The sequence below is a fragment of the Dasypus novemcinctus genome, chromosome 26 (assembly GCF_030445035.2).
Source record: "Dasypus novemcinctus isolate mDasNov1 chromosome 26, mDasNov1.1.hap2, whole genome shotgun sequence".
NCBI classification, from domain to species: Eukaryota; Metazoa; Chordata; class Mammalia; order Cingulata; family Dasypodidae; genus Dasypus; species Dasypus novemcinctus.
Genome location: NC_080698.1, coordinates 17,379,492 through 17,402,734, shown reverse-complemented (window position 1 = coordinate 17,402,734; position 23,243 = coordinate 17,379,492). Strand labels below are relative to the sequence as shown.

The following is a 23,243-nucleotide window of genomic DNA, read 5'->3' as shown; positions in this document are numbered from 1 at the left end:
ATGAATTATCCTGGCCTTTTTGGGGAAGAAGTGATATTCTCATTTAAGTAGAAGTTTGGCAAAACTCTTAGTTATATGTATGGGTAAAATTGGTTTAATCTTTGCCACTTTGTGGTTATAGTAATAACCAAAATGGAATTATGAGCATGTTTGTTGTTTTGTTTCGTTTTTAAGTGAACTATATGTGCCAACCAGACCACCAGCTCCTCTCCAATTTGGGGAGGACTTCTTTAGGCAGCTAATATATTAAAGTCATGCATATTTGGACAAGAATTAATGTCAACCTGATAAGGGCATATTCATTTATATTAAAAAGTAATTTCTAAAATGCCCAGAAATCATTATTTCTCAAAATGTGATTCTTGGAGCACTAGTCACTCAAGACTCTACAAAAGATTACGTATTCAGATGAGTTTAGGATACTAGATCCTACTATTGGGACGTCAGTTATCTGGGAAATTGTAGTAGTTTAGCATTGTGTCAACCAGAATTTCCAAGCTATATTAGACAAGATGTTATTTTCTTACAGTACCTGTTAACATTCTATGGGAATTTGGGAAATTTAGGCTGAGGTAATTTTAAAATGTTTAACTTTTTGTAACAATTTGTTTTTTTAACTTGTTCATCTTCAAATTATGAGAGGTCATCTTTACATGACAGATAACAATACTGAGGACAGTTAAACTTGCCCAAAGTTACTATCCTCATTTTCCTGACAACAGCCGACAGTTTGTACCACTAGCTAGCTACCTTGTGCTTTAACAGCTTAGAGTCATGTATAAGGTTCTGTTTTCTGAAGGAAAGATTTTTGTTTTATGTCATTCATTGTAATTCTAAATAAAGCCAAAGATAACTAAATTTATTAATAAGTAAAATGACTGGTTGAAATTTTAGCCTAAACGAGTAGCTTGGCTCTCAGTCCTTGTGTCTAGAGAAAGCCCTTGAACTTTCATGTGGGTTATAATTCCTACTCTCCCCCTGGCCTCTAAGAAGCCCCTACTGTATCAGGCAGCAAGCTAAGGTGTATAGTTGCCATTAGTTGCCTCAACCGAGAAATTATGGTTTTCAAGCTGAAGCACAGACCTTCATGCTAAAATTTTAGAAATGCAGATCCAGATACTGAACTGCTTAATTTCACAGATTGAATGCTAAAGCCCTAAGTCTCTTGACTCTTCTGAATGTCTACCAGAAGAAACATCTGGTTGAAATTCTGTCATACCACAACTGTGATTCACAAACTCGGAATGCTCCAGAATTGGATTGCCTTATCAGACTTCAAGCTCAGAACATACAACAACGACACATAGTCTTTTTAACAGGTAGAGAGCACTCAAGTTTCTTACTATTATTATAGGAATGTGGAGGGATTTTGTGGGACTATGGGTGGCTATTGATGTGTTAAGCTATAATTCTGAAAATTGAAGAGGAAAGTATTTTGTGAGGGATGGGGGCTTACATCATTTGTCCATGTATATTTTCAAATGTATTATATTTGAAACTTTTTTTTTATTTAGAGAAGAATATCAAGATGCTTTCCAGTTACACAGATAATGGAATAGTGGTTGCAACTGCTGAAGACTTTATGCAAAATTTTAAAAGTCTTGTGGGGTATCATAACTCAGTCACAGAAGAAAACCTTCCACTGCTTGGTGCTAATGAGAATCTTGAGTCTCAGTCAGGTAACTTTTCAGTAGTTTTCATTTTCATTAAGGCAGACAGAAAAAGAGAACAGTTTTGTTCCATTATTAAATAATGAAATACCTATTTTGAAACTACTCACCTCAGTGATAGCCTCAGGGGAAGTGTTTCAAGGCTTTTATTATTCTAATACTTAGCATGTGTAAAATTTATTATGCTCTAGTCAATACAAGTTGAAAGTTACTTTTAGACAATGGACTATACATTTTCTCTTTGAGGTTATATAAACTTTCTTGGCTGCTGTTGTCAGCCAAGGGCCTATCTTAAGGAAAACATAGGAAACTAGGTAATGGGGATTTAGCATTTGGACTCCTAAATCTCCCAAGATGTACAAAACAATTTAATTACAAGGTAGTTGGGATAATATTCAGTTTTAGTCTTTTGTGAAATGGCCTCTGCTTTGGTTCCAAGGTTCTGTGTAAAATGAAAAGATGTACTTAACTTTTTGTTTTGGCTGGAAAGCAGAGATGATCGAACATTCGATAGAACCTAATCAGTTTACTAATCCAGTGAAGCTAGATATCAAAAAATTTTATTTTATATTTGTTTTGTCAAATACTGAATTACCGTATAACTTTAGATGCTGTTTTGACATTAACCCCTTTGGAGCTGGGAGTTGGGATTTCCCAACATTAAACGTGAACACATTTCGCAGAAGCTTTTAGCATCGGATTGTCTGGACATTCACACCTAGTGTGAGTGTTGTGACTAAGTGAACTTGTGGCAGAAGACCAAGCTTTAAGGGATTGTGGACTTGCAGACCCTGACGCATTATATTGTGTGAGTAGTGTATAATTTTAAAACTTAAACAAATTGTGTATTTCAATAGAGGAGGACTTTTTGTTTTTTAAATGTAGCTCTTTTAGAAAGCGATGAAAAGGATGAAGAGGATATGTCTCTGGATTCAGGGGATGAAATCTCCCAAATAGAAGTATGCAGCAATTTTCATTCAGAAATATTGGCGAAAGAGACCAAAGGATCACGTGGAACAGATCATGAAAAGAATATTCAAATAGAGTTGCAGTCGTCTCTTGACATGCAAAAAAGTTTATTAGAAGATAAGACTTATCAAATTGATACTGAAGAGAGAGCATCTCTTGATATAGCATGTTCTGAAGGAGAGAACAGCAATTCAGCAGAACAAGATCCATACAGCAACTTTCTGGTTTATCACAGTCAATTAAATATGTCCCATCAGTTCAGTCATTTTAATGTTCTCACTCATCAGACATTTCTGGGGACACCATATGCCCTTTCATCAACTCAGTCTCAAGAAAGTGAAAATTTCTTCTTATCTGCTTATACTGAAAGCTTGGATAGAGATAAATCTCCATTAAGTTGGGAAAAAGATGATTCTTCCAGGCCATATTATAAAGAGAAATAATTATAGTCACTTTTTTAAAAAATAGGTTGTTGTGGACTTTTTCTGTTTCTAAAAAAATTGAATTAACAATTTATATTTCATTCTCTAAAAAGGTTTCTTGTCCTTTCTCAAATGTTCTTTTTTCTTATTTAAATCATGATGGCCTGTAACAGTTCAAGCATCTGAAAATTGAAATAAATATATATGTATTTTTAACATATTTGTACTTGAATTATCTCATGTTGGCACTTTTAAGTTTTACACTTGTTATGTCACCTATAGTTGGGCTTCAAATTGAAGCAGGTTTAATATGTATAACAGATTATTTACAGAAAGGGTGGTAAACAGCAATGGCTTTGCTTTTCTTCAGCTAATGTAATGTCTGATGATACAGTCTACTTTTGCTGAAATTAATGATCAACTATTGTATTTATTTTAAGCTTTTGTATAGTGTTTTTACACAGGTATAAGCCAGCAGTGTAATACAGGATATTTTGGCTCAATATCTCAAGATTATCTAGTAATGCAGTTTCATTTAGATAATAAATTATGTACAAAGGACCTAATACCAAGCAGCATTATTTTACCTTTAGGCTTAGTCATGTAAAAATCTCCCGGGGTAGCAGGTGTAGCTCAGTGGTTTGGGCGTGCCTGCTTCCCATGTATGAAGTCCCGGGTTCAGTCCCCAGTATGTCAAGAAAAAGAAAAATCTCCTATTGCTAAAAAAATTCAACTTTTTATTTGATTATAAAAAAGATAGGCCGCTGTTTACTAAGGGCACTGTGAGCCATTTGAAACAACCCTAGCTATAGATTTTTAAATTGGTTGTCTTAAAAAAAAAAAGTCTATTTTTGAGGTGATATTAACTGGTATACCATTTTATTAAGCACTTAAGTGCTTTTTAAATTTACAAAGTATATGTGAAGATAGGTTTCACACTCCTCTGTTGCTAACAACTATTACTAATGCTAACTAAAATTGCAGTTTCTATGACAAAAATCATAAAAGCAGGTCTTGGAAAAAAAACTTCCCATAAATCTAAATCCAATTTAGGTTGTTCTGATAAAAGTTAGAGCCTGGATATGTCAGAGAGACTTTTGGCACCTCTGAAGGACTTGGGGCGGGAAGGAGTTCCATTCTTTTTTAATTTTGTTGATAGCGCAAGATACACGAGTGATATTTCAATAAACCTATATAAAAAGTGTGGAAGGACGTTATTTGTGAACAGGCCAGAAACTCCAGTCTATATCACGGTAAGTAGAACATGTTCACTCAGATAGTGATGGAGCAGAAAAATGGTTTTCTTTACTACTAAACTTTTACAGAAGTGTCTGTTTTATTATATAGATATATAAAGATATGCAGCATTTTACTACACAATGTACAAGTTTTTAATGAGCATTTTTTAAAAAAATCTAAACTTTGAAAAATACGATTAAGTAATGAGCACATTTTATAATTTAGAAGATACAAATCAAATGTGAAGAATTTGGTTTTCTACATTTAAAGTGAAGAACTAAAATTCTCTTCTTGATTTGCAGCTAAAGGCATGAGATTAGTTTCCAACTCCTTTTGCTTCTGGAGAAGGCCCTGAAATCACATTAATATGTTAGTAAGGTGTGCAGTAGACTTGCAAATTCATTGCCTGTCTTGTTTATATTTACTTTGAAAAAACTATGTATTAAGTTCATATAGAATTACATGACTTGGCCCATAGCTTAAGCTTTATCAAAAAATTAATTTCAGTAATAAACTTGGTTACTTGGGTACAGTGTAGCCATACGTATTTCTAAGATTTTTAGCATAAAAACTAATAAATTGGATATCTTTTTTCAAAACCAAATCCCCGTTAACGATGGGGCTAAAAATGAAATGCCTTCCTCCCCTCCCAAATGCTCCTAAGTGGTGGTGGGATGTGATGTTTTCTTCACTGCACTAACCTGAGTCCTAACACAAGGCCCTAATGAATTAAGATGTAGGTACTACATTGACGGGTAAACGTGTATATCATATTCTTTCCTCTTGACCTCAGAACTTTTCTCTCTACTAGCCTGGAAGTAAAACCTCACTGAGTGACCGAGCTCCTTGAATTATTTAAAAAACTAAAGGATGGGGGAGCAGCTGTAGCTCAAGTGGTTGAGCGCTTGCTTCCCATGTACGAGGTCCAGGATTTGATCCCTCATACCTCCTAAAAAAACAAAAACTAAAGGATGCTTTCTAATAAGAGTAACTGGGCCAAAATGGGGGTGATTTTCTAGCTCTATAGAAAAAAAGGATGAGTAAAAAATAACAGAACCAACATTTTATAACGCAAGATTTTTAAATGCAAGGGAGGTTGGTAATAACCAGACATGGAAAAGGGCACCCTTAAACTGGCACAGCTTTTTTCCCAAATACAAAAAAAATAAAAAAATAAAAAAATAGTGGATCAAAACCACCTGCAAACCAATTTTATAAGCCTTTTTTTTTTTTTTTAACCTTAGGGTTAGGTTAAAGCTGGTAAGAAGAATTGTGAAGTCAGTCACAATAATTGGTCTGGGAGAAAATGAGGGAGCTAGTCTACTGAGTAAGGTCATATGTAATTTCACACCTAATTATATTCTTTGGGACTTGGGTCAAGGCCCTGAACACTGCCAACACATTCATTTAAAAAAGCCAGGGCCACACTGCTAAGAATTTACATAATTCTGTATTTTTTTTGCCTTTGGTATGTTAAGAGCCTTACTGATGATGTTTTTTTGTTCATATGTATGCATTTTTATTCAATAAAATTATCTTAATATTTGAATCGTCTCATGATTTCACAGTAGAAAGAACTCTGTCAAGACTGTCAAAGACTATAGAAGCAGAATCAAAGGAATGAATTGAATTCCAGTTTTACACTGGGTTGCAGCAAAGTCACATAAATCACATACTACACACTGCAAACACATGGGGGTAGCGGGGCTTTGATGTATAGAGAACATTCATATTCCATACCTGGTCAAAAGGCTCATCATACCTGTCTCAGTTCTGAAAGTCCCTTAAGAATTGCTTGTTGTCGATCCCTGTTTTTCACCAATTTAGGATTAAGAAGTGGATCCCTGAAATGATCAGAGTCACACAGCTGCTGCTGTTCTTGGTCACAATCTGAAGCCAGATGAAAATTGACAAAATCAAATACATTTCTAATATGGCAAAACCCTATGCTGCATGCATGTCATATGTTCTAAGGACACATTATGGCTATGAAATTAATGGCCAGAAAACCTAATGAAATGTCTCACGAGGTTGACAGTGTATCACTCGGGAGTATGATGCAACCCTAAGCAGGGGATTAATAAAGTCACTTAAACACAGATGTAACTTTCAGAAACCTTAAAATAAGGCTTACCTTTACCTTAAATTAGCTTAAACTTCCTTTGTGAAAGAAACACCTGTTAACTGCCCTGGCCTGAATACAGGTATGAGCCGGGAGAGAATCCCCAAAACTCTGACTGCTATTCGTCAGCCTGACTTCCTGATGAAGGTGCCCAAAACAATAACATGCCCTTGCTGTTACTATTGTAAGACTGCAGCTTGAATAGATTTTACTATCAGATGGTGCCTGGGACTCATCTTTGAGGTGGAAGGAACCAAAGGTTTCATCGCTGGGGACTCTGCCACCAAAGCCCTGAAAGGACATATTAAGTGTATATTTATTTAAAATAAGTTTGTATTCTAGGAAAGCAGGAAGCAAAATTTCAGTAAGAAATACAAACTTCTGAAATAGACTCCAAGAGAAAAAATTCTTCTACCTCCCCTGGGGCAAACTGTAAGACGCTTTCCAGGGGCAATAGAATTAAGGTTTGGAAGGTTTTTTTTTTTTTCCCCTTACAGATTTTCAGTTTCCATAATATAAATACTTATATTTACTTACCAAGTGAATTTTTATATCCAGGGTTCTGGGTTGACAATGGTGCTTCTGGATCAAGGTAATAGATCTCATTGGTTCGGACATAGGGAATAAAAGGGGATGGCTCAGAAATCCCAGGTGATAATTCTGTATGACTACCTCCTGAGATCAGATTCTCTCTTTCACAACTAATGTTTTTTAATGGAAAATATGATGTATTAGTCTGAGTTTGTTGGGTTCTGTTTTTCACTGCTGGAATTTGTGGTGACTGAGACCTATTTTTTAAAAATAAAGTAAAATTAAGCAAAGAAAAGTTTTAATACAAAATCATGCAGTTTACATTAAGAACCTCAACTTTTAAATCACATTTCAATTTAGTCTAAATGCAACTGTAACACTAAAGTACACATAAAAGCCTAGTTCTATGGTACCTCTTCATAAAGCAGGGCACTAGAACAGGGCTAAGTAACTTCGATTTTTACTACATTAATTGAGGACATACTGTACTCTAGTACAGGGTGGGGGGGGGATGGGCAGAATTTGGGCACAGCAAAATTGGCGAAGTAAATTTGAGTCTAAATGTTTCTCCCTGAATAATTCACCATGAAACAATGTACTCAACATCTGAACTAAACTTAACTATTAGAACCCCATTCTGAGACAAGCTGAACTACCTGGTTCAAGCTTGTTCATGCATGAAAGCACAGAATAAAAGTTCTAACCGCTAGTCATGTGTATTAAATATCCCACTAATTGAGTTTCTCACTGTCCCTAACAGCAATCACTGTTTATATCCCTGAAAAAATTAAAAACTGCTATGTCTGGAGAAATGGGAAATGTCACTCCTACTCCTGCCTAAGAAGGCTAGGTCCAGTCCTACTTGGGCCTCTGAGCTCCAGCTAAAATGCCACCCTTTCCCGTAAACTTCAAACTTTTACCCCTGGAACTCATACCCTTTCCTACTATTTGCTGTCTTCATATACATATATGCCTGATCTTGCCTCGATTTTTCAGATATTGTCATTTATTTTGTCCCACACAAAAACATTAAGTAGCTGCTACTTGATCTACAACATACCTTTCCTTGATGAAAGAATTAACTTTTGAAGACTCTTCTTCCTAAAAGACGGATAAAGAAATAAATGCAGAAAAGGATTATGGAATTTTCTTATGTCCCACAGATTTTTAGGTGTTATATGTATTTTTACACATATTTTATCCTAGTAAATGAGGGTGATATGCTTAAATGCACCATAACTAGCAAAGGTTACTTTTTAAAATAATCTGAAGATACTATATGAATAAAATACTGATTGGGTCATGGAACAGAGAATTTTAGTATTTTTTCAGAGCCAGACCAATCCAATAATCCCTGATCTTGTACACTGCCCCTTGTCTATACAGAGTTTATAAACAAAGAGTTCTGAATGGATATCTGAATAAAAATAGCACACATCAATAGCAGGTTTAAGTGCAAATTTTCTCTGTAATTACAAAGACTGGACGGTAAGTCATTTTTGGCTTTGTAGGCCAAATGGGCACTGTTGCAACTACTCAGCTACTGTTGTAGCATAAAACCAGCCATAGAAAATACACAAAAGGATGGACATGGCTGTTTTCTGATAAATCTTAATTTACAACAAGCAGCAAGAATGGATTTGGGGGAAACGGACTTTGGCCCAGTGGTTAGGGCGTCCGTCTACCATATGCGAGGTCCGCGGTTCAAACCCCGGGCCTCCTTGACCCGTGTGGAGCTGGCCATGCGCAGTGCTGATGCGCGCAAGGAGTGCCGTGCCACGCAAGGGTGTCCCCCCGCGTGGGGGAGACCCACGCGCAAGGAGTGCGCCCGTGAGGAAAGCCACCCAGCATGAAAACAAAGAGCAGCCTGCCCAGGAATGGCGCCGCCCACACTTCCCGTGCCGCTGACGACAACAGAAGCGGACAAAGAAACAAGACGCAGCAAACAGACACCAAGAACAGACAACCAGGGGAGGGGGGGGAATTAAATAAATAAATAAATCTTTAAAAAAAAAAAAAAAAAAAAAAGAATGGATTTGGCTCAGGAGCCAGTTTGCCAACCCATGGTGTGTGTACTAAAGCAAAGTTCTGGGATTCTAGTTTAGGAACATAATAGCCTTGTCAAAACATGCATGTGGAGAACTGTTTTGAATCTAGAAAAGCCTATACATGCTTGAAAGTATATTTTTAAGACAGAAGAGCTTTACCTTTTTGACCAGATGCCAAGTGCACCTTGATTCAGTTTCTTGATTAGATGAGTGAACTACTTGTGGTGAAGTGCCTCTATTTTGAGAGAAGTGTCCAGGATTATTTCTTTCTAATAAATGAAGCAGTTCCATCTGCCTTCTTAATTTTTTTTCTTCTCTCTGCTTCTGAAGTTGTTTAGGGTACTTTTCTGATGCTGGAATATACCTTTTGAGTGGCTTATTTATATTCCAATCAGGTTTTTTAAGACATTTTTTCATGTGTTTTGTTTGTTTCTCTGTTCTTGTGAACTGATTACAGTGGTCATTATACCAATTATCTTCTTTCTCTATGTTGGCTCCTTTAATTTGATTTAGTTGTTGCTTGTTTTTCTTAACCTGTCCATTAAATTCTGCAGAAATCTCAGGAGATGGATGATCTATCATCTCTTTTAGTGATGCATAGTGTGATTCTTCATTGGTGATTATTCCTGTATTTAAGTTATCTAAAAAAAATTTTTTTAGATGATTCATTTTATATATATATAAATTAAAGAAGTAGGTTTACAGACAAATCATACAGAAAATACAGAGTTCCCATATAACCCCCAGATTATTAATACCTTGCAATAGTGTGGTAGCTTTGTTATAACCGATAAAAAAATATTATAACTGGATAATTAACTAGTCCATAATTCATACTGTATTGTACACTCCTATGGTTTTTAAAATGTTTTCATTCTAGCAGCATATATAACCTAAAATTTTCCCTCTTAACTACATTCAAATATATAATTGTTATTAATTACATTCACAAAGTTGTGCTTCCATCATTTTTCAGATGATGCACTCTTAGCATCATATAATAGATACCTTTAAGCAAAAGTTTACACAGGATTGTTCAGGCTTTCACTTAGAATATACAAAAGCCATATATAATGTCATCCTGTATACTGAAAGTATATTTCTGAGAAAGTTTAAATATATTTTCCTATGAAGGGTAGCTAAACAATTTTTTTCATAAAAAGCCATTTAATTTAGAGCTCTTTTAAAAGACCTGTGAGGGAAACGGATGTGACTCAAGCAACTGGGCTCCCATCTACCATATAGGAGGTCTAAGGTTTGATACCCAGGGCCTCCTGGGGAAGGTAAGTTGGCCTGTGCGGCGAGTTGACCCATGAGGAGTTCTGGCCTGAGCGGAGTGCTGCCCCACATAGGGAGTGCTGGGCCACATGGAGAGCCGGCACAGCGAGATGACACAACAAAAAGAGACACAGAGGAAAGATTATAAGAGATGGAGCAGACCAGGGAGCTGAGGTGGCACTAGAGAATGATCACCTCTCTCACATTCCAGAAGGTCCCAGGATCAGTTCCCAGAGCTGCCGAATGAGAATACAAGCAGACACAGAAGAACACACAGTGAATGGTCACAGAGCAGCAAATAGAACAGACAATGGAGGGAAGGGGAGAAATAATTAAAAAAATAAATAAAGACGTGAAGTGTTTTTTTGGTTTGAAATTAACAGGAAATAATAAATATTAAAAGACCCTGAAAATATTCGTCAGGTCTATGTTTTGTTTTTTTAAAAGATTTATTTCTCTCCCCTTTTCCCCCCACCCCAGTTGTCTGTTCTCTGTGTTTATTTGCTGCATCTTTGTCCGCTTCTGTTGTTGTCAGTGGCATGGGAATCTGTGTTTCTTTTTGCTGCATCATCTTGTGTCAGCTCTCCGTGTGTGCGGCACCATTCCTGGGCAGGCTGCACTTCCTTTCGCACTGGGCAGCTCTCCTTATAGGGTGCACTCCTTGTGCGTGGGGCTCCCCTACACAGGGGACACCCCTGTGTGGCAGGGCACTCCTTGCACGCATCAGCGCTGTGCATGGGCCAGCTCCACACAGGTCATGGAGGCCCGGGGTTTGAACTGCAGACCTCCCACGTGATAGACAGACGCCCTAACCACTGGGCCAAGTCTGCTGCCAGGTCTATGTTTTCACCCCAGAGGTCATGGAAAGGTGTCTCAAAGTAACCCAACCCCAATGCAAAGCCAGATTTTCAGGGACATGCTGCTAACCAATGTAATGCCATGTTGCATTTCATGTAATTTTAAGTCCTTATTTTATATACCATTAAGCTAAGAATCAGAGTTTGCCTACAGACCATCCATGAATCATATATAATCTTTACTTTTTTCCATTGTAAAAGCAGGAAAAGTTCATTCAAAAAAGACATCTGAAAATTATGTAAGGCCCAGTGATGTACTCAGCTATTAAAACTATGTAACAAGTTGAGCAACAATACTACTAAGGCTTTCTAAATGCATCATGGGATAATGAAAAAGGAGATCTGGGTAGCATATTAAAAAAAAAAAAAAACATTTCAGTATTGCTCTCCCAACATATCTTAGACACTTACAAATAAACTATATCAGGTGTGTTATTCTAGGTTAGTGCTGCTTGTGGACTGTAGCAGTTTAATATTATTGATGAATTCCAAAAAGAAATATTAGATTATATTTGCAATCTGATCTGTACCTGGGCATGATTGAGTTACGATTAGGTTGTTGAGTCCCCACCCCTTGGAGGGTGGGAACACACAGATAAAAGGTATGGCAAAGAACAGAGTTGAGGACTTCTGATGTTGGAGTTTTGAGGTTGAAGTTTGATGCTGAAGACTTAAGCTGGAGCCCCAGGAAGTAAGCTCACAATGGTGAGAGAAGCCAGTCCCAGGAAGAAAGGAAACCTGAACCCAGAGAAAAGCAATCCCTAGGAACGCAGGAACCCAGGAAGCCTGAATCCTAGCAGACATCGGCAGCCATCTTGCTCCAGACAGACTCTGGTGAGGGAAGTTAACTTATGCTTTATGGCCTGGTATCTGTAAGCTCCTACCCCAAATAAATACCCTTTATAAAAACCAATTTCTGGTATTTTGCATCAGCACCCCTTTGGCTAATACATGGACAAATTCCTAATATTGCCTTATTTGCAACCTTATGGTATTGGACTTTTTTTTCCAACTACAGACCCACTTTGCATCCTTCTCTACCCTGCTCTGTGCTCTGGCAGACTGATCTTTACAGGCCAAATGAATGGATTCTTGGGATCTCTGGTTTCTGGTTCTGTTAAGAGGATTCCTCGGCAGATTAAAGGGAGGGAAGAGACAGAGGTCAGGATATTTATTATACTGGCTCTTTCTCTGAATAGACCTAATACTGACTGTATCCCTTAACCAAGGCCACTGCTGCCCTCAAGGTGACCTCTATACAACTCATCTTCTATGTACCAGCAGTAATAACTCATTGCTACTAGCATCAGAGTCAATGCACTCTTTTTCATTCTTTTATACTCACTCCTTTAGAAATAGTCCCTTTTTAAATAAGTCATGTTGAATGGTCCTATTTTGAGATTCTGACTCTTCAAGTTTCCTTATTTAGAGCCTTCCAGTGATATATATGTAACTAAGTCTTAAGACTTAGTTTCACTTTTCCTCAATTGCTGCAGAGGATTTAAAATTTTCATATTTATCTGGACATCAGGGAAGGATTGAACCAGAGTCTTCCATGCTTAGGAGTAGTAGTGTTGTACTAACATAGATTCTAAAATGGGAACAAAATAGTGTTGGGTTAAGGGAAAAATTTCCTTAAGATACTGTGGGCTTGAGGCTTTCCAGTTCCCAACTTCTGAGTGGCTCTTTGGAATCCCTAGGACAATATTATATGCTAACATGGCCAGAAAAATAGGTTTTTGTTTCTTTAAGTTACCCCAGGATTTCCAAAGACCACAAGTACTAAGAGGAGGATATACTGCCACCTAGTTTAAAAAGTCAAAAGACAGAAAAAGTTTATAAACTGAGGCCTTTTAAGTGAAAATCACTAGTTCCTTTATGGTTAAAGCTCAAAGACAGTATGCAAGTCACAAAATCCTACCCTAAGGAAGGTGGTGAATGGGTGAAAGGGAGAGGTGGATGCGTAGTAGGAAAAGGGCTGACTACCTCTTTCACCTGTTTCTCCTATTCCTTCTGTCTCCTTCTTTACTGCTTTGTCTGCATATGGAGCAAGGATGTTTTTCTTTTGAAATAATGAGCTTAGTATTTAAGTTTGGTTGAGAGTTGAGATCCTTTTTGTATTGAGTTGACTTTTTTTGAACTGACATCTGGGAACGTAGGCTCTGTTTTTAACACTTTATGGAAAATGATTAAGCATTCTCAGTGGTTAACCCAAAGTAAACCTTGGAAATACCTGTCAATTCCCTAAGATCTGATGTATACATGGAAGAAGAATATTTTCTATCACAAAATGAATATAATATGCAAATTATTTTAGGTTAATTGGCAAGTATACTTAAAGACGTTTTTGTCAGAGGTAAATGGTGTTCTATTTCTCAAACATTACACAGATAAATTTAAAAAGTCAAACGACAAAAAAAATTTCCTGAAAGTTCATTTTTAAAACTTTAATAAAAAGATTTCCCAGACAGCGAGATGAAGGGCTGGGAAATATTCATAATAAGCATGGAAACCTGAAGTGTTGGGAAGGATTAGAGAAAGTGGTAGCACTCATATACTGCTGATATTAAATATAAAATTATATAGACGATTTGGAAAAATTTGGCAGTTCCTCAAAATGCTAAATACAGAATTACCCTATGACCTAGCAATTCTACTCCTAACTATATACCCAAGAGAATTTGAAAATAGGTTTTCAAACACTTATACATAAATGTTCAAAACTTCATTCAAAATAGCCAAAAAGTGGTAATAGCCCAAAGGTCCATCATCTGATGAATGGATGAGCAAAATGTGGTTTAGGTATATGTAAAGAGATATAATTCAGTCATAGATAGGAATGAAAATGGCAGAAAAAAAGGGGGGGTGAAAGGGAAGGAGGAAGAAATACTGATACATGATACAACATGGATGAACCTCCAATTATATGAAATGTCCAAACAGGCAACTCCATAGAGACAGAAAGTAGATTAGTGGTTGCCAAGGACTGAAAGGGTGGTGGGAATGGAGAGTGACTGTTTAATAGGCACAAGGTTACTTTTTGAGGAGGTGAAAATGTTCTAAAATTGATTGTTGTGATGGTTGCACAACTCTGTGAATATAGCACTGAACTGTACACTTTAAAAGGATGATTTTTATAGTACGTGAATTACATCACAAATAAAGTTATTAGAAAATTTAAAATTTAAAAACCAAGAAAACCCTTTAATTTCTAATTCACTCACTGAAAACCTCAAATTCCTTTAATTTTTAAACTTGAAGGTAATTTTAAGTTTTAACATTATGACTTTAATTTCACATCAAATCATAATTTCTAAACAAATACCTGTTTGCACACCAGCATCCTTCTTGGGAGAGGTCGTAGAACTGATACATGTATTCAGCTTACCACTGATCTCATCAGAGTCATGTACTGAATTTGAAATGTTGTTAGTTGGTGCATTATATTCCATTTGTATTATATCAACTGGCAATGAGAAATAAATTACCTGATAAAATGGCAGTTCAGAAGTACTAATGGAAATTATGTGTAGCAGCAACTAAACACTCAGCAAGGCTTTTAGTTTAACCAATCAGCTTGAATACTGCAATAAAAATTTAGAAGGGCTAGCCTAAAATTTCTTAAAGCTATCTGCATTCCTATCCCTTATTGAATTTAGGGTGATCACATAATATTTTTTGTTATAAAAAAAATGGGTACAATAGTATACAATTTATTGAAAGCACAGGATTATAGTAAGCAACACATTAAAAAAATGTGAAAAGATATCAAAAGTATAACTTTAGCTATATATTTAATACAAATTCCCAAGTACAATAAGCATTCCTATTTATAAAGTTATATCAATAAAAGATCTGGAATTCCTTTTAAAATATTTAGCATGTTAAAGGCATTAAAAACAGGCAATTATTTAGTATTATTCTCAAAATATTATAAATTCTGGTTAAGTACTTACCACCAAGATTTTTAATCAATCTAGAAGTATCATGTCCCTTTTGAGTCAATTCTCTGATTCTCTGTTCTTGTTTCAGTCTCTGTGCTAGCTCCTGAGCTCTCTGCATCGTTTGGAACAACTCATTTGTCTTGAGAGTCATGATTTCCTATCAACAGTAGAAGTGTACAAAGCGATTAAGTGTAGTTTGGTACAAAAGAAATTGCGGTTTCAGACCGTGAATTTTAAATCATTATAACTACGCGCAAACACATCTTTATTAATCAAAATAGGAACCATTACAATCAACACATTTTTGCCAACAGTAAATAAGTTTCAATTCCTGTAGCATAAAAATCTGTGCTTTGGGATTCGAAGAACTCTTAGAAAGCATTTTCTGAATCCCGCTGGCTGTCGAAGTGTTTGAAGTGGTAGTCGGTTGGCAAGAGGTCAAGTGAATATGGCAGATGAGGCAAAACTTCATAGCCCAATTGTTAAACTTTTTTTTTTTTAAAGATTTATTTATTTATTTAATTCCCCCTTCCCCCAGTTGTCTGCTCTCTCTGTCCATTCGCTGCGCCTTGTTTCCCTGTCGGCTTCTGTTGTCGTCAGCAGCACAGGAAGCGTGGGCAGCGCCATTCCTGGGCAGGTGTACTTTATTTTGCGCTGGGCGGCTCTCCTTATGGGGCACACTCCCTGCGCGTGGGGCTCCCCCACGCGGGGGACACCCCCGCGTGGCACGGCACTCCCCGCGCGCATCGGCACTGTGCATGGGCCAGCTCCACACGCGTCAAGGAGGCCTGGGGTTTGAACCGCGGACCTCCCATGTGGCAGACGGATGCCCCAACCACCGGGCCAAGTCCGTTCCCCCAACCAATTGTTCAACTTTTGAAGTGTTGGTTGTGTAACATGTGGTCAGGCATGGTCGTGGAGAAGAACTGGGCTTTTCTGTTGACCAATGGCGGCTACAGGCATTGCAATTTTCGGTGCATCTCATTGATTTGCTGAGCATACTTCTCAGACGTAATGGTTTCGCCAGGATTCAGAAAGCTGTAGTAGATCAGACTGGCAGCAGACTACCAAACAGTGACCATGACCTTTTACCTTTTTTTGGTGCAAGTTGGGCTTTGGAAAGTCCTTTGGAGCTTCTTCTCAGTCCAACCACCAAGCTGGTTGTCGCTGGTTGTCATATAAAATCCACTTTCCGTCACATGTCACAATCCGATCACGAAATGGTTCATTGTTGCGCAGAGTAAGAGAAGACATCATTTCAAAATGATGATTTTTAAATTTTCAGTCAGCTCATGAGATACCCACTTATCGAGCTTTTTTACATTTCCAATTTGCTTCAAATGCTAGACGACCGTAGAATAGTCAACACTGAGTTCTTTGGCAAGTTCTTATGTAGTTTAAGAGCATCAGCTTCGATGATTGCTCTCATTTGGTCATTCTCAACATCCAATGGCTGGCCATATGTTCCTGATCTTTAAGGCTCTCATCTCCTTTATAAAACTTCTTGAACCACCAAAGCACTGTATATTCGTTAGCAGTTCCCGGGCCAAATTCATTGTTGATGTTCAGAGTTGTCTCTGCTGCTTTATAACCCATTTTGAACTCAAATAAGAAAACTGTTCGAATTTGCTTTTTGTCTAACATCGTTTCAAGTCTAAAATAAATATAAAATATACAGCAAGTAATAAGTCAATAGCAAAAACCCATAAAGTGAGAAAAGCACATTAAAATAATGTATAACATAACCACATTTATTTAAGACTGTATGCCAATGCAATTTCAACAATGCAAAATCATAATTACTTTTGCACCAACCCAACAGAATTATCAAACATGTAAAAACTTGACTATTCTCTCTCAATAAACATTTAAAACATTCTCTAAGCTTCTACTAAGGGCCAGGCACTGTTCTGAACACTGCAGGGATAGCAGTAAACAGCAAAGTTCTTGTCATTTTGAAGGTTACAATCTAATATTTCTTTCTACAGATACATTAGAGACCACTAATAAGAACTCTTTATACACTTCAAGTTTATATTAATAAAAGTTTCAACATTTCCAAAAGCAAGGGCCAATTCCATCATAATTTTATTAAGACAGATTTTCTAAAAATAGGTGTTAAAAGGTAAATGGGAAAAAAAAGGTAAATCAAGGTGTATGGTCATTTTTCGCAGTTCAAGCAAATAATGCTTTATTAATAGTCTCATATACATAGTTATCTCACAGGGGTAGATGGCTTAGCCTATTCAACACAATGATAAAAGGAGCTCACACCATGTGTACCCTTTAACAGCCAATTTTGGAACAAGGTTGCAGACAGGAAAAAGACAGAAAACCCGGGTTCTCATGAGCTTTACTCTTTAAACCTAACAATTCTTCAGCAATTGAACATCACTGCAAAATTTGCTTTTTGTTAAGTCAGCCTAAACATGGCACTTAATAATACCAAACCTTTCCTGTCTGTACCACTCCTAAGCCAGTCAGACACCTACTCTTATAAAAGCCATTGGTTAGCACACAGAAAACCTCTAACACAGCTACAAGCTGTTATCATCAATCCTAGCCAGCGACTCTACAAATATATGCTCCTGTTCACAAATGGATATGGAAAGAAAAGCCTATCATTCTTCTTAACATATCTAAAATAATTATTAAAATAATAATTTTTGCAGAGAAAACATTCATTTCAAAGTCAAGCACATGGATAACTTTTGTTTCGTGCTTTGCTATTCATCTGACCTCCTCCTCAACAGGAAAAAAGCCCAGGCATTATATAGCATTTGTCAATAAATCACGTGAGGGAAGCAGATTTGGCTCAATGGATAGAGCATCCACCTACCACATGGGAGGTGCAAGGTTCAAACCCAGGGCCGCCTGACCTGTGTGGTGAAACTAGCCCACGTGCATAAGCACTGTGCGCAAGGAGTGCCCTGTCATAACAGGGGTGTCCCCCAGGTAGAGGAGCCCCATGTGCAAAGAGTGGGCCCTGTAAGGAGAGCTGCCCTGTGCGAAAAGAGTGCAGCCTGGCCAAGATGGGGGCCACACACACGGAGAGCTGATGAAGCAAGATGACGCAACAAAAAGAGACACAGATTCTCGGTGCCACTGACAAGAATACAAGCAGACACAAAAGAACACGCAGCAAATGGATACAGAGAGTAGACAACTGGGGGAGGGGCGGGGAGGAATAAATAAAAAATAAATCTTAAAAAAATAAAAATAAATCATATGAAATAAAACCTTCTCAATCTTCTCCCTTATTTTCCTAACTTTCATAATGTAAAGCCTTTAATGTTAGCACATATGGCTTCATAATTTCAAAATAAATGCAAATATTCAACTTTTGGTTATTTTTACTTTAAAAACCAAGGCAGGGAAGCGGACCTGGCCCAATGGATAGGGCATCTGCCTACCACATGGGAGGTCTGCGGTTTAAACCCCAGGTCTCCCTGACCCATGTGGTGAGCTGGCCCATGCGCAGTGCTGATGTGTGCAAGGAGTGCCGTGCCACGCAGGGGTGTCCCCCACGTAGGGGAGCCCCACATGGAAGGAGTGTGCCCCATAAGGAGAGAGGCCCAGCATAAAAGAAAGTGCAGCCTGTTCAAGAATGGCACCGCACACACGGAGAGCTGACACAGCAAGATGACATAACAAAAAGAAACACAGATTCCCAGTGCCACTGATAAGGATGGAAGCAGTCACAGAAGAACACACAGTGAATGGACACAGAGAGCAGACAACAGGGGGGTTGGGGAGAGAAGTAAATAAAATCTTTAAACAAACAAACAAAAAAACAAAGGCAAAGATGATACACTACATTCATTTTTATCTAAAATGTTAAGTTAGAATTTAAATACCTACTTCCTTCTGTTTTTGTCTAAGTATGTCTTCCTCATACTGTTTCTGCATCTCTTCTCGTTCCCGTGCTAAGCGACACTCTTCTTCTTCTTCTTCCTTCTTTCTTTGCTCTTTTTCTAGCTGCTTCTTCCTGCGCTTCTCTTCTACCTGTGCAGTGATGGCTTTCTAGTGATAAGTAATCACATAAATCATTGTCACAAATATCCATGAAGCATTTGTTTGGAGACTCAAAATTAAATTTCTCACTATATAAGAAGTATTATATATACGAGTAAAGTTAAAGTCTGAAATGTCCCATGTATTTTGCCCATCTCACAATTATCCAACTAAGTTCTCCACGCTTTTTCTTCAATCCCAGGAAAACTGTTAGAAGAAATCACAGAAAAACAACTGAAGAAATCATCTTGATGGTTAGCATAATACCTGGGAAGTATCAGATGTTCTATAGATATCTGCTCATTGAACTGATTAACTGTTAACATTATTTTTTTTAAGGTACCAGTGCCGGGGATTGAACCTTGAACCTTGATTGTGGGAACCCAGCACTCAACCACTGAGTCACATGAGCTCCCCTAAGATGGTTTTTCCATTTGTTTGCTTATTGTTTGTTTTGTTTTTAGGAGAAACTGGGGACTGAACCTGGGACTTCCCATGTGGGAAGCAGGTACTTAACTGCTTTAGCCACATCCACTCCCAAGAGTAACCTTATTAATTAAGCCAAATTCTTCATGTATCAAAAGTTTTGAAGAATTATTCAGACATTTAAGTCCCTTTAGTATTAGACTAAAATTGGGAGAACATTTTCATCATAGCCTTCTTTCTTAGGTTATCTGCTAGATTTCTTAATCATAATTCTACCTCAATACACTGAATATTTCACCTTCAAAGAACTAATTTTCATCCTGAACAGAATTCAGGAGATAATAAATTGCTTTTTTTAAAAAAATCTATATTTATATGCACTATATATATATACACCTGGTCTATGGGAAAGCAGGTGGCTATAGTGTGTGATACAGTCTGGTTCTAAGCACAAGTATAATTCTAATATCATAATGCCCATTAGGATAGGAAGTATATTCATCACGATTTGATAGGACCTATGCTAAAAGTTTGTACTGCAATTTAAATTTCCATCCACTTAGTTACCTGTTTGCCATGCATATTACTTATTAAGTCAAAGAAAAATGTTTTACATTGCAATACCTGATGTTCTAATTGTTTTTGTCGCCGTCTGTCTCGTTCCTCAATTTGAGCTGGGTCCAAGAGAGCAGTCATAGAACGGAGAAAGCTGGCAAAAGAAATACATTGGCAATTTAAAACCCCCAAAAGGTGGATTTAACATGGCACCAAATCATTTTTGCTTAGGATAAATAAACTAATCATTGCTCTTTCAAAGAAAAATACCAAGGAATAAAACTAATGAGACATTACATAAAAATAAAAACAGTCCTACTGAAGAATATAGACTTTATTTAATAAATGAGAAAACTTACTTTGTTTTTTCGCTATTTGCCACAGTTAAATCCCTAACAGGTTTTGTTATATGTTCCTCCTGTGAAGGTTCAACCTGGCTTCCAGTTGTGGGTATATATACATTGCTGATGTCTGTTAGTTCCTGAGTATCAGGAGAGACACAGAAGTACTCTGGTTGCTTGTGTGCTGACCGAGAGGACAGCTGAGACTGAGAACCAGGATAGAAGGAATCAAAATGCACTGCCCATCTGTCATGTTCGTCACCCTAATCAATGCAAATAAAAATTGTTAAGAATTTTTCCAAATGTTGTTTCATGTATTTATATTACATTTGTGTTCATATATAAAATCCTAAATGACAATCAAATGTCTATAAATAGTCACCATACAGTAGAATATGCAATATAAAAATTAACAAAATTGTGTAATGTTCTGATTCCAAAAGCATTTAGATAACTAACTTGGAGAATATGAGACATTCAGATAATGAGAAAATATCTTAAAAATAAATTATAGGAAGCTATGCAAAATCTCACTAAATACATTCAATGAAAACAGGTTCACATGAGGAAATGTGAAATAACGAGTACCTTGGTAGGTAGGTAGTTTTAAGGTTAAGGTTAAAGACTTTAGGAAATTTTTTTTTTTTAATGTAAACATACATTCTTTCTTTATAGCCTAAAACCTCGTAAGTTACCTTGGAATAAATAATTCTTTCCTCTATTTTTCTTTGCCACTCATCTTCTCTTTGCTTATTCAACTCTTCAAATCCATTTTCTCTGCTGTTCTTATCTTACAGCACTGAAAGGGTGCTACAGTAGTGCTACTTCCTAAATAACAGTCACCAATACTGTCTAAGGTTCAGTTCTTTTTTTCTAAGCACTTTATATTTGCAAATCTTGCCCAAGTAATTTATACAGACTTTAAATCTGTAAGGCATTTTCTTGAGGAGGAGCAATAACTGCAATAAAAAATTCAAGTATACAAGAATGAAGTAGATATATTCTGAATCTCAAAATCATATTTGCAAAATATACTCTTGGAAAGATATAATAAGATATCAAAGTGTAATGAGGGAGAATTTTCTTATGAAATACAGATAGAAAATTCTCTAAAACAATTATAAGAAACATGACTTTCAAAATCCTATCTTAATATAGCCTCATTTAGAAGTTGAAAACAGTTACTGATAAATTTAAACAAAGGAATGCCGTTTATATTTGGCTTTGGAATACCAAAAACCGTGTCTTTGACTGCTAGGACGAAGTGAGGATGTGAGTTTTTCCCTATTGAATCATAATGTCTTCCTTTCCATTTCTGCTGCTACAGCCTATCACAATCTGTGATGGTCTAGTAAGAAAAAAAAAAGAATACTATGTCCAGAGCAAGTCTTGAATACCCCCAAAAAGAAATGAAAATAAAAGCAGTAGCATAAAATTTTGTTTTTCTTTAATTTATGAGAATTTAGTATGGTCTAACAAAAAGAAAAGAATATATTCTAATCAAACTGTCCTGAAATGTAACAGCCAAGCAAGAAGTATTTCATTATGAGATAACTGCAGGACATAATTAAAAAAATAATTTGGCAGAATAATACAATGGCAATGTACCTCACAATATTACTTTCTGCCCTTGTTTTTATCAGAAACAATGTTAAAGCTCATAATCTGTTGCTTTAATCAAAGGAGATATCCACACCAAAGAGAAAATCTTAAGATCTCAGGTACTCATATACATTTTTAACAGATGAACCCCATCATACTTACTTAAGCCTCAAAGAACCTCTTCAAAAGGAGCATTATCTTCAATTAAATGATTTAACAATTCTCCTATCCTTGGAAATGTTATTTGAGAGGTCAAAATCAGAAAAGAAAAAACCCCGTAAAGAGGCCTTTTGAGCTCCTCAGAAGAATCAACAACTCATCCAATCATCTCAGAATTCTGGAAATCTCTTTAAGTGTAAATTAACCAGGTTTTATTTCAAATTTTAATGTTGTACAGCTGAAATTATTTGGAGATTTATATTTCACTGATTGCTGTCCTGTTTTCATTATCAATTTCTTTGAACTTAGTTTTATCCTGTTATCTTTTCCTAATGACTTAAGATGAGCACCAAGGGAGAAGATGTGGCTCAGTGCTTGGGTACCAGCTTCCCATACATGGTCCCAGGTTCAATCCCTGGCCCCTGGTACCTAACAAAAAAAAAAAGCAGGGCACTGAGCTCATTAATTTCTTCTTTGCTAATAATATAAGGTTATCAATTTCCCTTCAATCTCAATCTCAAGAGTTTGTAAATTTCCATTATGATTTTTTCAAACCTCTGAATTATTTAGGAATTTGAATTTTGTTTCCAAAAATACATTAGTTAAAAAAAATTTTTTTTAGAATTAACTTCTAAGTTGTTTGCCTTATAGTTAGAGATCACTAAGATATTGTGTATGGCCTAATACAGTATCACTTTTTAAAATATTCATGAACACTTGAGAAAAATATTTTCTAATTGTTGGATACAGAACATATGTTCAATAGAATCAACTGCTAACTATATTGTTCTTTATCCCTGCTGATTTCTGTGTTGCAATCCCCTTGAGATGGAGAATTTATCAATTTCTCAGTAGTTTTACCCATTTGTGCTTCATATATCTCATTAGCTGCGTTTTTAAAAAATGCTGTACTTTCTTGGTACTACATTAATATTTAAAACTCTCACCATCCCCAATAGTGCTTTTGTCTTATTTTATCTGAAATTAGTATAATACCAACATTATTTTGGTTAGCTTTTTTACAAAATCCTTTTTTTCCAATCTTGCTGTGTCTCTTATTCTAGAA

General features: G+C 36.5%; 2 protein-coding genes across 26 annotated transcripts in view; one reads left to right on the top strand and one right to left on the bottom strand.

Annotated features, from left to right (window-relative positions):
* Positions 1-3,281, top strand: part of TASOR (transcription activation suppressor) — a 57,799-nt gene extending 54,518 nt beyond the window's left edge. For 6 of the 10 annotated variants that reach the window (XM_004448240.5, XM_058288700.2, XM_004448241.5 and 3 more), the window contains 3 exons: positions 1,141-1,319; positions 1,515-1,679; positions 2,556-3,281. In XM_004448240.5, the coding sequence (XP_004448297.1) occupies positions 1,141-1,319; positions 1,515-1,679; positions 2,556-3,082 (871 nt within the window). In that variant the 3' untranslated portion in view covers positions 3,083-3,281. Of the gene's footprint in view, positions 1-1,140; positions 1,320-1,514; positions 1,680-2,278 lie in introns of all 10 variants that reach the window. The other 4 variants (XM_004448243.4, XM_058288702.2, XM_058288701.2 and 1 more) reach the window with 1 other exon arrangement.
* CCDC66 (coiled-coil domain containing 66) overlaps positions 2,726-23,243 on the bottom strand; it is a 68,391-nt gene continuing 47,873 nt past the window's right edge. For 10 of the 16 annotated variants that reach the window (XM_058288704.1, XM_058288707.1, XM_058288706.1 and 7 more), the window contains 10 exons: positions 20,435-20,679; positions 20,145-20,229; positions 18,942-19,103; positions 15,093-15,237; positions 14,462-14,602; positions 9,161-9,642; positions 8,014-8,054; positions 6,960-7,210; positions 6,063-6,190; positions 2,726-4,651 (listed from right to left, as the gene is read on the bottom strand). In XM_058288704.1, coding sequence (XP_058144687.1) covers positions 4,565-4,651; positions 6,063-6,190; positions 6,960-7,210; positions 8,014-8,054; positions 9,161-9,642; positions 14,462-14,602; positions 15,093-15,237; positions 18,942-19,103; positions 20,145-20,229; positions 20,435-20,679 — 1,767 coding nt within the window. In that variant the 3' untranslated portion in view covers positions 2,726-4,564. The remainder of the gene's footprint in view (positions 4,652-6,062; positions 6,191-6,959; positions 7,211-8,013; positions 8,055-9,160; positions 9,643-14,461; positions 14,603-15,092; positions 15,238-18,941; positions 19,104-20,144; positions 20,230-20,434; positions 20,680-23,243) is intronic. The other 6 variants (XM_058288713.1, XM_071212109.1, XM_071212110.1 and 3 more) reach the window with 3 other exon arrangements.